The sequence below is a fragment of the Urocitellus parryii genome, chromosome 7, assembly GCF_045843805.1.
Source record: "Urocitellus parryii isolate mUroPar1 chromosome 7, mUroPar1.hap1, whole genome shotgun sequence".
Taxonomy (NCBI): Eukaryota; Metazoa; Chordata; class Mammalia; order Rodentia; family Sciuridae; genus Urocitellus; species Urocitellus parryii.
Window position 1 is genome coordinate 241,017 of NC_135537.1, and position 12,752 is coordinate 253,768.

The 12,752-nt window shown below is 52.3% G+C and overlaps 1 protein-coding gene across 10 annotated transcripts; it reads left to right on the plus strand.

Moving 5' to 3' along the window:
* The first annotated feature begins 2,361 nt into the window (after positions 1 to 2,361).
* Positions 2,362 to 11,988, plus strand: Znf7 (zinc finger protein 7). Of its 10 annotated transcripts, none has more exons than XM_077801077.1 (6): positions 2,362 to 2,458; positions 2,612 to 2,936; positions 4,282 to 4,325; positions 4,688 to 4,847; positions 6,141 to 6,257; positions 9,139 to 11,988. In XM_077801077.1, exons 3-6 carry the CDS (start codon positions 4,323 to 4,325, stop codon positions 10,899 to 10,901), a joined length of 2,043 nt encoding a protein of 680 aa, XP_077657203.1. In that variant the 5' UTR covers positions 2,362 to 2,458; positions 2,612 to 2,936; positions 4,282 to 4,322; the 3' UTR covers positions 10,902 to 11,988. The 10 variants fall into 10 exon arrangements, with proteins under 10 accessions (XP_077657203.1, XP_077657204.1, XP_026265643.2 ...); XM_077801078.1 differs by having other exon boundaries at positions 4,721 to 4,847; XM_026409858.2 differs by having other exon boundaries at positions 2,612 to 2,744; positions 4,721 to 4,847.
* The last annotated feature ends 764 nt before the right edge of the window (positions 11,989 to 12,752 follow it).

Consider the following 12,752-nt stretch of genomic DNA (forward strand, 5'->3'; position numbering starts at 1 on the left):
GGCCATATTCTGCCATCTCCTTTCTGCCCTGACCACTCTTGATCCTTCCCAGTTGGCCCTGTGTGGCATGCCCTGCTTCTTGTTTCTAGGGACTTGTGTCCATAAACCAAATTCTTTCATTACATCCATTTCTGTGTGTGTCTTACCACACCTGATTAAAAAAAAGCCCTAGTACATTTTAATCACTGTGAGTCTTGCGTGTGTCCAGGAGAGTAGAGTGTAGAGTGCCCCATCTGTCCTTGCCTGTTTAAAATTGTATGGCTCTGGCTTGTCTGTCAGGATACCAATGTGCTCCTGGAGATACAGCATCTCTTTGAAAATAGCTTTTTAGTCGGGATGATTCTGGAAACATTTACAGCTTGGAACCCTGCTGAAACAAAGGCTGGGGGCTGGGGATGTGGCTCAAGCAGTAGCACACTCGCCTGGCATGCGTGCGGCCCGGGTTCAATCCTCAGCACCACATACAAACAAAGATGTTGTGTCCGCAGAGAACTAAAAAATAAGTGTTAAAAAAAATAATAAATAAATAAATAAAGTTGAAGCGAGGGGGAAAAACAAAACAAAACAAAACTTAAAAAAAAAAAAAAAGAAAGGCTGGAGACACCTCAAGGGCAATATAGGGGGACTCCCACAAGGGAGTGCCCTAAAGCATCCCAAGCTGATTTCAAGTTAAGAAGTACTAATTCCTCAGCACTTACTAGGGGAACTTACAGGGCCCAGCTTCCTGGAGACCAGATAGGTTCTACCAAAGTTTGTCTGCAAGGAGGGGGTCTGGCTATGGAGTTTAGAAGAGGGCTTCAGGGATTTAGTTCAAGTCTGGGGCTAGTTCCTACCTGTTTAGGAACAGAAGTTATCTCCCAGTATATTTGAGGAACAACTTAAGCAGCTTTATGGGTGCCTAGGAACATCCAAGGTCCTGACTTGGGTTCAGACCTACAGGGAAAACAGCTGGCCAAATCCTAAGTCAAGGCACTCTGTGTCACTCAGGAAACAAAAAGAACTCAGGGAGAACCAGGGGCCCTAAAACCCCAAGCCCAGATGGATCCGAGGGAAACTGATCTGGGCTGGCCCAGAGAACACTGTAACCCTGCAAGGGTCTCTGACAGCTCAGTAGCACCAAGGCTCAGCAAAAAGGGGTGTGGAGGCCCTGGAGCGCCCGGCAGTGGATACAGAGGTAAGAGGCAGCCCCCTTCCCCACCTCCAAACAGAACCTTCAGGGCCTCAGTGCCCTATCACCTGAACACTGGGCTGGTGCCCACCCTGTGGACATCCTAAGTCAGGCTCTCTATAGACCCATGTGTCAGCTCCCCCTTGCACTCCTTGTGTTATTCTGGGTGTGCCCTGCTTGCAGGAGCAGACCAGGTTGGGGTACAGGGTTGCCAGCCCCCATCAGTTCAGGATCCTGAAGTATGAAACTTGCTCTGTCATGTAGGCCAGAGACGCCAGTGTGCCTGGTTGGATCTAAGGTTCTGTGAAGGCATCAGGGCACTGGGGCAGTGCTTCCCTGTCTGGCATGAGAGCTGCTGGAGGCTCAAGGCAGGAGTACACTGCTTTCCTGGGGCTTGGAGAGGAACTAGAACATTCTCTTACGGGGACTCCCTGCAGGGGGCTGAGTCCAGAGGGATCTGGATTTGGGCACTGGTCGGCGTGAGGCGAGTTTGAGTGCGCTAATCCACTGATGGGAGCCTGGAGTCGGCCCAAGGTCAAGCAGAGTCCATCACTGCCTGGAATGGGGAGGCGTGCAGGTTCAGCCAGATGGTGCCTCAAACTCCTGAGTATCCTAAGAAAGCCAGGGAGACCCCGCTCAGCAAGAGGACGCCCTGGCCTGAGCTGGCGGCTCGGTCCGAGAGGGCAAGGGGGACGCCGCCTTCCTTTTGGGGGGCTTACCACGTGTTCCAGCGCTCCCTGACGCTGCGGCGGCATTCAACAAGAAACAGGCTCCTGTTGCCCCCAACCGGTCTTGCCCACTGCCCGGGAGCTGGCGACGGCCCCACCCTGAACCGAGACGTCTGCGCGGCGCCGGCGTGCCGACCGGGGTTTTCTGCTAATGAAAAGCTGACCAACTGCGCCGCGACAGGGCCAGCGTGGGGAACCAGCGCCCGAGACTGACCACAGGAGGTGCGCCCGGTCGAGGCGACCCCTCGCCCGGGGTGCGCTCAGCTGGCGAGAAGTTGGGGCCGGAGCCCGGGAGCCCACGACCCAGGGCGCGCGGAGATGCCCGGCCCCGCCCCGATTTCTCTCGCGCGCGGGGTCCAGCCACGCCCTCCTCGGACCCTGGCCCCGCCCTCTGGCTCCTGGCCCTGCCCACCTCCCTTGTGCCTGGCCCCGCCCACTATCGTTTTCATCCACGCCCTCCTCTGACCCAGGCGTCTCTCAGGCTCCTGGCCCCGCCGTCCCCAGGGTTCAGCCACGCCCTCCCCACGGTCTAGTCCAGACAGGCTCCTGTCCCGCCCTCCCGGTAAGCGACACCCCCGTGGCCCCTGTCCCGCCCGCCACAGACGCTAGCCTATTCCTCGAGCTCCTGGCCCAGCTCCTGGGCCTACTCTAAACCGCGATACAATTTGCCTCTCCTTCGGGCTCCGGCTCCGCCCCTTCCTCTCAAACCCGGGAGGCGGGGCTGGGAACCACCGAGACGGCCGAACCTCCGAGCGGGCCAGAACGGCCGGAAGTGGGCAGGGTGCGTGAGCGAGGCCCGTTTCAGGCGGCGTCGCGCATTTACGGGCCTTGGGCTGGCCTCCGGTAGGGTGAGTCGGTGTGGCGCGCTGGGTTGGCCTCTACTTAGGGAAGCTTGGGCTGCTTACGGAGGCGGTGAACGCTTGGCGGAGGACATGGTCGGGCAGCGGCTGCCCTGGACTCCGTCGGCGAGAGGCGGCAGTGGAGCGGCTGAACCCCGCAGCTACCCCCAGGTTGCTCGCGGACTCCCGCGTCCTGCCTGAGTAAGGCGAGCCCTAACTGCGCTTTCCCTCCCGCCCTGGGCTGCTCCGCAGTTCTCCCTGGCTTTCCTGCATAATCACTTCTTCTAGGGTCCCGTCTTTTCCTCTCACTTTCTGCTCAAAGCAGGGCTTCGAATCGGTGACAGTGACATCAACATTGGTGCCACTGATGTTGGGTGGGTTAGACTGTCTTCGAGTCCTGGCTCCCATTCAAGGCTTTCCTTTCTCTTACTCTTCCCGCCCTGGCAGCAGCACCCTAAATGTCCAGGCTCCAAGGGAGCACCGCCCTCCAGTGGTCACTACTGCCGGGGTCGTGCTCCCTGTCCCATTGGCCTGGGGCCACTTTCTTGGCCAAAAGCTCCTCTAAGAAGCACTTCCCATTCTGACCTCTCACGGGACTTCCTGGGGAAGGTCCAGAGGTCACTGTTTTAGTGAGGTGTTAGCTACATCAGTAACTTCTGGGGCTGGTGATAGATACCAGCGGTAGCTGATCCCCGATGGAGTTTATGTACTTGGAGCATGCTTCCTGCATTTGATCCTATCTTCCGTGCAGTACATCATCCTGGCTTGTATCTATTCCAACCTGCAGTTGCTGCATGCCTGCTGCCTGTGATCTACCCTCACTGGCTCCTTCAATCTTATTCTTAATTGCCTCCGGCCCTTTGCACATGATGTTCATACTGCCGGGAGTGTTCTCCCCACCACAGTCACCTTGGCCTAGATCCTTGAAGAAGTAACCCTTTAGACTAAATGATTTTTTGTTTTGTTTTATTTTGGTACTGGGGATTTAACCCAGGAGCACTTTACTACTGTGCCTCTTCCACAGTCCTTTTTATTTTTCATTTTGAATCAGGATCTCACCAAATTGCTAAGGACGTTGTTAAGTTGCTGAGGCTGGCCTCAGACTTGCAATCCTCCTGTCTTAGCTTCCTGAGTCACTGGGATTATAGGCATGTGCCACTGCCCTCAGCCTAAATCAGTTTTCCAGTTAAAGGTTTTCATAGTTCCCCATATCAGCACTACCATGGTTATGATTTTTTGGTTATTTTGCTCTTTCCTCCACTAGCCTGGTCCATGAAGGTAGGATTATTGTGCATTCACTACTGCCTCCCCTTTGCCTACTTGAGTGTGTGGTACATGCCAGCCACTCCTGTGTGGACTGATTGACATCATACACAAACACACTGAAAGATGCACAAGGCTTCAGGGGCCACATACTTAAGCACCAGGGTTGCTTCAACCCAACTCATGTGCCTGCTGTGCAGGAAACACAGTACTGCCTTGATTTTCTTAGGCGTTAGGGAGCTTCTACCACCCTGACCTCTAACCCTTTCATAATTCCCTGCAGGTGTCCCAGCCAAGACCAGTGGACACCATCCATCAAGCCTCATGGTAGGAAGCTTGGCTGCCTCCATTCCCACACTTGCTCTGGGAAGCCTCCACCTCCTACTTTGGGCATCTACCCTGCCCCCTGGGCCTGGACGCAAACCCAGACCCACCCTCAGCCCTCACTGGCTCTTGCCAGGCTCAGGCACCCCCCTTGGCACCCCAAAGGCAGTGAGCAAACCTCTGCCAGATCTGAGGCTTGTGAGAGGGAGGGTCATATGGTTACCAAGAGCCAGGTCCCTCCTCTCCTCTTAAATTTCCCTTTCCTCTGATTTTGGAGGAAGGAGCTGGGCAACTCTTGCCCAACCCCTTGGTGCACCTGCCTGAGATATGCTGTGATGCCGTGCAAGAATGGGGCTGGCACCCAGGGATCCCTGGGGTGCTGGTGTTTGTCCTTTCAGGAGGCGGTGACATTTGGTGACGTGGCTGTGCACTTCTCCCGGGAGGAGTGGCAGTGTTTGGACTCTGGCCAGAAGGCCCTCTACAGGGAGGTGATGCTGGAGAACCACAGCAGCGTGGCCGGACTAGGTGAGGTGGCACCTTGGTCCCCCTCCCCTGCACAGTCAGTCAGCACCCACACAGCCAGGCCTGCATCAGATGTGGGGGAGGCTGAGTGCTCAGACTGTCTTGGGCTAAATAGGGGCCTCAAACCTGTGCTAGGCTGGCTCCAGACTTTGCACATGTCAGGTGACTCAGCCTTCACTGGTAGGTGAAATTCTGAGAGTTAATAAAGCCTCTTTTTTCTTAAGCTACTAAATTAATGTTTTTCTTTTTTGGTACTGGAGATTGAATGCGTGGCACTTTACAGCTGAGCTACATCCCCAGCCCTTTTTATTTTTTGAGACAGAGTCTCAACTAAGTTGCTGAGGATCTTGCCTAAGTTTCTGAGGTTGGCCTCAAACTTGTGATCTGTCTGCCTCAGCCTCCTGAGTCGCTGGGATTGCAGGCATGTGCCACTATGCCTGGCCAGAATAAATTTTTTGAAGACAGTGTACAGAGCAGATAAATGCAGCTTGTGTGGGCAGCAGTGACATGTCACATCTTTTACCAGTTGCTGGAAGGCTTCTGACTTCAATTCTAAGATGTCCCTGAGGCTTAGAGGTGTGAAAGCATTTTATACAAAGTCTATCTTACAGTATATCAAAGGTGAACACCACACCGATTCACATTGTACCTTTACCCTTCTCTCATGTTTGGTAATGCTGGTTAGTTTTTTGTTTTTTGTTGTTTTCAGTACTGGGGATTGAGCCTGCCAGGGCTTCATGCCTGCTAAGTGAGCATTCTGCCACTGAGCTGCATTCCCAGCCCTGTCACATTTTCACATAATATACTTTGGGTTTTGTCTTATAGCTTGTGCCTTTGAGGTTTTATTAGTTATTCCCTACTTCAAGCTCTTTGAGATGGCCTACATTTTCTCCTGTGAATTTTACAGTTTATCTTCCTTATTAATATCAAGGCTCCACCATTGTGTTGGAGTTAAGGAGAAATCCTGTTTTATTTTTGTCTGAGCATTGAAACATTTCCCCTACATGAATTGCTGACAATCTCCTTTTCCTGTTGATGCTCTTAAAATATGAAGTAGCGTGTTTCTGCGCTATTCTTTTCTGAGAGTCTGTGGGCCAGCTTCCTGCTTGGTTTGTTTTTGTTTTGTTGCTTTGGTTTTTGGAACGCTTCAGCCTCCCAAGTGACTGGGACTGCAGATGCATCACTGCTTCTGGCTAGTATGTGCTAATATCTGGTAGGGTAGCTCACCCTTTTTATTTTGGGGGGATGTCAAGCACTAGCCATGCTCCTAGCATCTCCTTCTCTGACCACACACAGCAGGATTCCTGGTCTTCAAACCTGAGCTGATCTCTCGGTTGGAACAGGGACAAGAGCCATGGGTTATCGACCTGCAGGGAGTTGAGGGGACAGAAGCACCATGGACTTCCCAGACAGGTGAGGTATAGGTCCTATAGCAGAGAGCCTTTGGGAAGGAGTAGCCTTCCCAAAAGTGGGAACTAGAGAAGTGGAAGGTTGGGGTGAATCCCAAGGGCTTGACTGGGCTGCTGGGGGTGGCATAGGCACAACAGGTGTGGGACTTCCATGTAATGGCAAGAACACAAAAACCTGTGCATTCAGCAAAAAGTTTGTTTTTTGAAATTGTACACATTTTGTTCAGTTTCTAATTTTGCTAATATACCTATTGAAGAAAGGCACAAATCTGTGGATCTGAGGAAGCATTAAACTTTGCTTTCCACTTCCTCTACTCAAACAAATTGCCCCTACTGCTGTCTCTGGAACTTCTTGGGGCCTGGGGAACCAAGCCCCTCAGATCAGACCCTGGTGCACTGGCCTCCTGCAGCTGCTGCAGCAGAGTAACACAAATCAACAACAAATGTCTCACTGTGGAGCCCAGAAGTCTGCAGGGCTTGGCCCTTGTTGCCTTTTCCAGGATTGGGGACCTCTTGCAGTTGTTGGTGTTCCTTGGCTTGTAGATGTGCCATTCCAGACCCTGCCTCCTTCACTTGGCAGCCTTCTTATTGTTTGTCTCTCCTATGTAGCCAGCTCCTTATAAGAACACCATTCTTATTGGATTAGGGGCCGCCTGACATCCTCATGTTAAATTACTATGAGTGCAGCCATCTATTTCCATGTTCCCCTCTGTCCCTCCTGCAAAGGTTCCTTCTGATCCTCCCTGGGGAGGAGACAAAGCTGGAGGGTGGCCAGTTAAAACCAAGCCTCCCAGTAAGGTGCCTGCATGGTGGAGGAAGGTTGTGGAGAGCACAATGTGGCAGAAAAGCCAGCTGCAGTGGGCAGAATACGACAGCTTGATAGGTTTATGTGCAGCAAGTTGTACCCATAAGGGGATGAAGCAAACACAGGGTAACCATAGTGGTCTCAGGACGAGATTGTGGGCCCTAGAGTACAGTATACAGGAGCACACAGCCAGAGGCATGGAGTAAAGGAAATACTCAGGCAAGTTCTTTGTCCCCGACTGGTCACAGCTGGCATCAGATATCAAAGGGGACTAGAGGGAACAGTGGGCAGAGGGCAGAGTCTGCAGCAGTCCCTCCCCATGCCCTTGCCTACCACCAGAGCCCCCTGATGTGTGACTCCTAGCTCCTTGTTCCCAGTAGTGACAAGAGAGTCATAAGTCAGGCCCTGCTGTGCCTTTCCCTCTTCCAAAGATGCTTTGCTTTTTCATAGTGCTTGCCTTTTCCCAGGGATTGCCCAGAGTTTGCTGGAGAAAGACCTTCATGTTCCAGGGAAGGGGAGAGGACCTTGAGCTTCGTTACAGGGGTGCCATGCAGGAGCTGTCAGTGCTAAATCGGGTCAGAGAGAAATGGGCCAGGCAGGAGGTCAGAGGCTGCCAAGAGAGGAGGCTGCAGGAGGCTGGGCAGCAGGACAAGGTGGGGCCATGGCCTGGTGTTGTGCAGGATCAGGGCAGAACTGGGAAATGTACATCAAGCCTCTTTTGGATGTAGACACAGGGACCCAGAGCGTGAAAAATATGAGCATAGCCAGGTTGTCTATGATGTCCTGGTCCTTTGGTTGGTGGTTGCAAGTGACTGTGAGCTGCTTGGTTCTGTGTAGCCCAAGACCTGGGCATTTCCACCAGGCCTTAGCCCTACCAGGGATGCATCTCACTCTCCTTTGGTCCTCTGAGTTTCTGGCAGGGGGAAGAGCAGGAGCAGTACTTGCTGGGAGTCTTAGTGTTCCGCTTTCTCACCTCCAGGCAGAGGAAGGCTTTGGAGGAGGGATGAGCAAACCCTGCCCAGGGAGCAACTTTTCTGGGAGCAACTTTTCTGTGAGGCTGGGGTGGGAGAAGGCTTCCTTGAGGCTCCAAATGCTGTCCTCATCATCATGGCCTTGTGCAAGCTGCTCAGCTCTGAGCCAGTCTGCCTCCCGTGGGTGAGGCTTCTGCCAACCTCACTGGGTTGTGGAAGACCAATTAGCAACCACTGGGATCTGTTCCCATCATGCAGAAGAGTTAGGTAGGTGTGAGGCTGAAGCCCTCACTGGGTTGTGAATTTGCTGTGGGTGGAACCAGGCTGATTGTGACTGTGACTGTGACTGTGTGATTATGATCATGGAGAAGTGGTCTCTGGGATTTTGGAGTGGGAAGGAGCCTGAAGGAAAGTCCAGGAGGAAAGCAGATGTCAGGAAGGCTTCCTGGGGGACTGATGGGTTGGACCCTCCAGAAACCTGTCACAGGGAAAGGGAAGTCAGTGTGGTCTGCTGGGTGTGACCACTCAGCTTCCAGCCTAGCAAGGAGTGTCAGGTGCAAATGAGTGGCAGCTGGAGGGAGCAGAGAGTAGCCATAGGCAGCCCAGGCACTCTGCCCTCTTCTAAGCTCCCTGGGTAACCCCCTGCAGCTCTACAGCCTCAGTCTCCCATTCCTGCCCATTCCCTCATTCACAGGTCAGACCTTTTTCTACCTTCCCATTTACTAGCTGGGATGCTGGGGACCTCTGACTCCCTCTAAGTATCCTTGTTGGCAAACTTTCCACCTTCAGGTTGGCTTTGTCCGGTCCCATTTTGCATTCTTCACAGTGCCCCTGGGATGCACCTCTTCTCACAAACGCCTCTTAGGTCATGCAACTCCCACCACTCTGCCTAGCAGAGAGGAGCACTTCACCACTATGGACCAAAAAGCATCAATGAAGCCAAGTATGAGGCCTATCCAAGTACCTCTTGCATACATCTCCCCTTGTGGTGTGTAGCAGTGCTCCATGCAGCCCATCCTAGGAAGGGCTGGCCTTCCCCACCACTTCAGTCTTTGCCCTTTCTGTGAGCTCAGTACATATAGAGTATTTTCATTTCCTGTTTATTTCAGATTCTACTGTTAGGCTTGCACATGAGCAGGGGGACATGGACTTTCTGAAGCCTCAGGGTCCTGGCTCTGCAGACACTTCCAATTCTGAGGTCTGGTCAGAGAGACTTCCAAGCAGCCCTGTGCTGAGAGAAAGGGGCTCCCTTCTCCAGAAACAGTGTTTGATTCAGGGGTCCGTGGCTCCCAAAACCTTCACCAAGGACACTACACAGGAATCCCAGGAGCTGGGGGCCAGTGGCCTCAGCTGTCAGCCTGGTAAAGGTCAGAGAGCTGGTGCTCAAGGGATGTCACAGCAATGCCAGGTGTGCGGCAGAGACTTTGGACACACTCCAGATCTGGCTCCATACCAGGAAATTAGTGTACAGGAGAAGCCTAACTGCTGTCAAGAATGCCAAAAACAATTGTCTGGCTGCTTTCAGGGGAAACTTTCAAGTAACTGCTGTGGAGAGAAGCCATATGAGTGTGAGGAGTGTGGAAAAGTCTTCAGGCTGTGTTCACAGCTTAATCAACACCAGAGAATCCACACTGGGGAGAAACCATTCAAGTGTGTGGAATGTGGAAAAGCCTTCCGCCTGAGCTCAAAACTAATTCAGCATCAGAGAATTCATACTGGAGAGAAACCATACAGGTGTGAGGAATGTGGGAAAGCGTTCGGTCAGAGCTCCAGCCTCATCCATCATCAGAGGATCCACACAGGAGAGAGGCCCTATGGCTGCCGGGAGTGTGGGAAGGCTTTCAGCCAGCAGTCTCAACTAGTCAGACACCAGAGAACTCACACCGGAGAGAGACCCTACCTGTGCAAGGAGTGTGGCAAGGCCTTCAGCCAGAGCTCAACTCTAGCTCAGCACCAGAGGATGCACGCCGGGGAGAGATCTCAGATGCTCAGAGCCTCAGAGAGCCCAAGCCTTGTTGTGCATCAGACAAGTCACACTGTGGAAAAGCCCTTTAAGTGCAATGAGTGCGGGAAGGCTTTCCGGTGGATCTCTCGCCTGAGCCAGCACCAGCTGATTCACACTGGAGAGAAGCCTTATAAATGCAATAAGTGCACAAAAGCCTTTGGGTGTAGCTCACGACTCATTCGCCACCAGAGAACTCACACTGGAGAAAAGCCATTCAAATGTGACGAGTGTGGGAAAGGCTTTGTTCAGGGCTCACACCTCATCCAGCATCAGCGGATCCACACGGGAGAGAAGCCCTACGTGTGCCATGACTGTGGGAAAGCATTCAGCCAGAGCTCCAGCCTCATCTACCATCAGAGGATCCACAAGGGAGAGAAGCCCTATGAGTGCCTCCAGTGTGGGAAGGCCTTCAGTATGAGCACGCAGCTCACCATCCACCAGAGGGTGCACACCGGGGAGAGGCCCTACAAGTGCACCGAATGTGGGAAAGCCTTCAGTCAGAACTCAACCCTCTTCCAACACCAGATAATTCATGCAGGAGTGAAGCCCTACGAGTGTAGCGAATGTGGAAAGGCCTTCAGTCGGAGCTCTTATCTTATCGAACACCAGAGAATACACACTAGAGCCCAATGGTACTATGAATATGGGAACACCCTGGAAGGTTCCACCTTCGTGAGCCGTAAAAAGGTTAACACCATAAAGAAACTGCACCAGTGTGGTGACTGTGAGAAGATATTCAGGTGGCGCTCACATCTGATCATACACCAGAGGATTCATACTGGAGAGAAGCCTTACAAGTGCAACGACTGTGGCAAAGCTTTTAACCGTAGCTCGAGGCTTACACAACATCAGAAAACACACATGTGATAGACCTTCCATCTGTAGGAATGAATAGATGTGAGTAAACCTGCAGCCTTAACTTGCTTATGTTACATGAGGTCATTTATAGTGGCAGGAAAATAGAGTGTTGGGATGGATTCAGAATTGTTGTTAAGAATGTCCTGCTTCATGCAAAATGTTTATTTACCCATTAAATAAAGCCTGTACCCCTCACACTCAGGGTGGTGTCTGTAGTTTTGGGTTTATAGAGGGCAGGGCCAAGGGCCCACTTAGAGGAGCAGGCATGAGGGGGACCGTATGAGCCCTGCCACATAGCAGGTTAAGGAAGTCACCTCAAAGGGCTTCAACAATGAGGACGTGTTGGCGCTGTTAGAAGACATCCAGAAGTGGCATTCCTAGAATTCACTTCTGACTGCTTTGCCTGACAGCTTCTCTTAAAAGTCATCTCTGGGTAGAGCCACCCAGGGCTAGCCCTATCCCCTTAAGAGGTAGGCTGGGTCCTGAGTTTGTCCTTCAGTGTGGGTGCAGCTGGCATTCATGGAGCAAGGGTCTCAAAAGTCACACCTGTTGTCCAGGAGCTTGCTGTGTGACCCAGGATCTTTCTGCCTCCCTGAAACTTGGAGCTTTTTTGCTTACCCGAAAATGTGTGCTGTTGATGTAAGGAACCCATCTTTTTGTCCCTGGCAGAGGATAAGCACTTGTGACAGTGGGTGGAACACAGGGCCCTGGGCTGGAGAACCATCTTGTTTGGTCCAGTGCCCCACTTTGCAGGGGACACATCTGGAGAGGTCAAGATGCATTTGTGCTGCGTGGCACATTTTCTTGAAACTTCTCAGCCTGAACCAAAAACTGCAAGGACTGAGAGAGCCAAAGAATGTGCCCTTTCTGGAAGCCATGGAGAGCCCACTGCTCCTCAATAGATCTGGAGATGGAAAGCAGGTTACAGTAGTGGCCAGGGCTTCTCTGGCTACTCTGTGTGCCACCTGGGTGGGTACACATGGTGGGCATGCCAGCTGAGAAACAAATGGGGAGTAGCCACCTTCATGGTGAGTGGTAAGAGCCTGCTCTGGTGGGAGCTGGGGTTTTGTTTTGTTTTGTTTTGTTTTGTTTTTAAAGAGAGAGAGAGAGAGAGAGAATTTTCAATATTTATTTCTTAGTTCTCGGCAGACATAACATCTTTGTTTGTATGTGGTGCTGAGGATCAAACCTGGGCCGCACGCATGCCAGGCGAGCGCGCTACCGCTTGAGCCACATCCCCAGCCCTGTTTTGTTTTGTTTTTAATATCTTTATTTAAATCTTTATGTGGTGCTGAGGATTGAACTCAGTGTCTTGAATGTGTGAGATGAGCGCTCTACTGCTGAGCTGTAGACCCAGCCCCAAGGAGCTGGGGTTTTAACTCAGGATTTTTCCTGCCAACACAACCTTGAGAGGTGGTCTGAGTAAAGCACATTGGCCTGTCACTCCTGGATCACACAAGACACCATGGGAAGGCTTGGGCTGTCCACAGCTCATGATTGTGACAGTGACTGAAACTGACTTCACAAGAACCTGCTGCTCCGCCAACCACTCTGGTGAACCTGTCACGTTGGGCATGTCTTGAGTTTGTCTCAGAGCAACTGAGACCACAGCGCACAGGCCTCCCCAAAGTACATGAGACACACTGCAGTACTGGCATATGTTCTGGCCCATGGCACCAGTCTCAACTGTAGGCATGTGGGCTCTTACCCACTTAGGCCAGGGTTAGTGCCCTCTTCCTTGACAGCAGTGTGCTTCAGAGCTTTGTCCAGGGACTGTCCTTGTCCCTGAGGGATGTAACCCAGATAGATTGCCTATCAGTGGAGCATGTGTAATCTTGACTGCATCTCCCCAGGGCAGCT

Excerpts from the sequence above, each read along its gene's own strand:
- Znf7 (XM_077801075.1), top strand. The coding sequence starts at position 4,658 with ATGCCGTGCAAGAATGGGGCTGGCACCCAGGGATCCCTGGGGTGCTGG. Across the intron at positions 4,848-6,140 it reads CAGCAGCGTGGCCGGACTAG|CAGGATTCCTGGTCTTCAAA; the intron begins GTGAGGTGGCAC and ends GACCACACACAG. Across the intron at positions 6,258-9,138 it reads ACCATGGACTTCCCAGACAG|ATTCTACTGTTAGGCTTGCA; the intron begins GTGAGGTATAGG and ends TGTTTATTTCAG.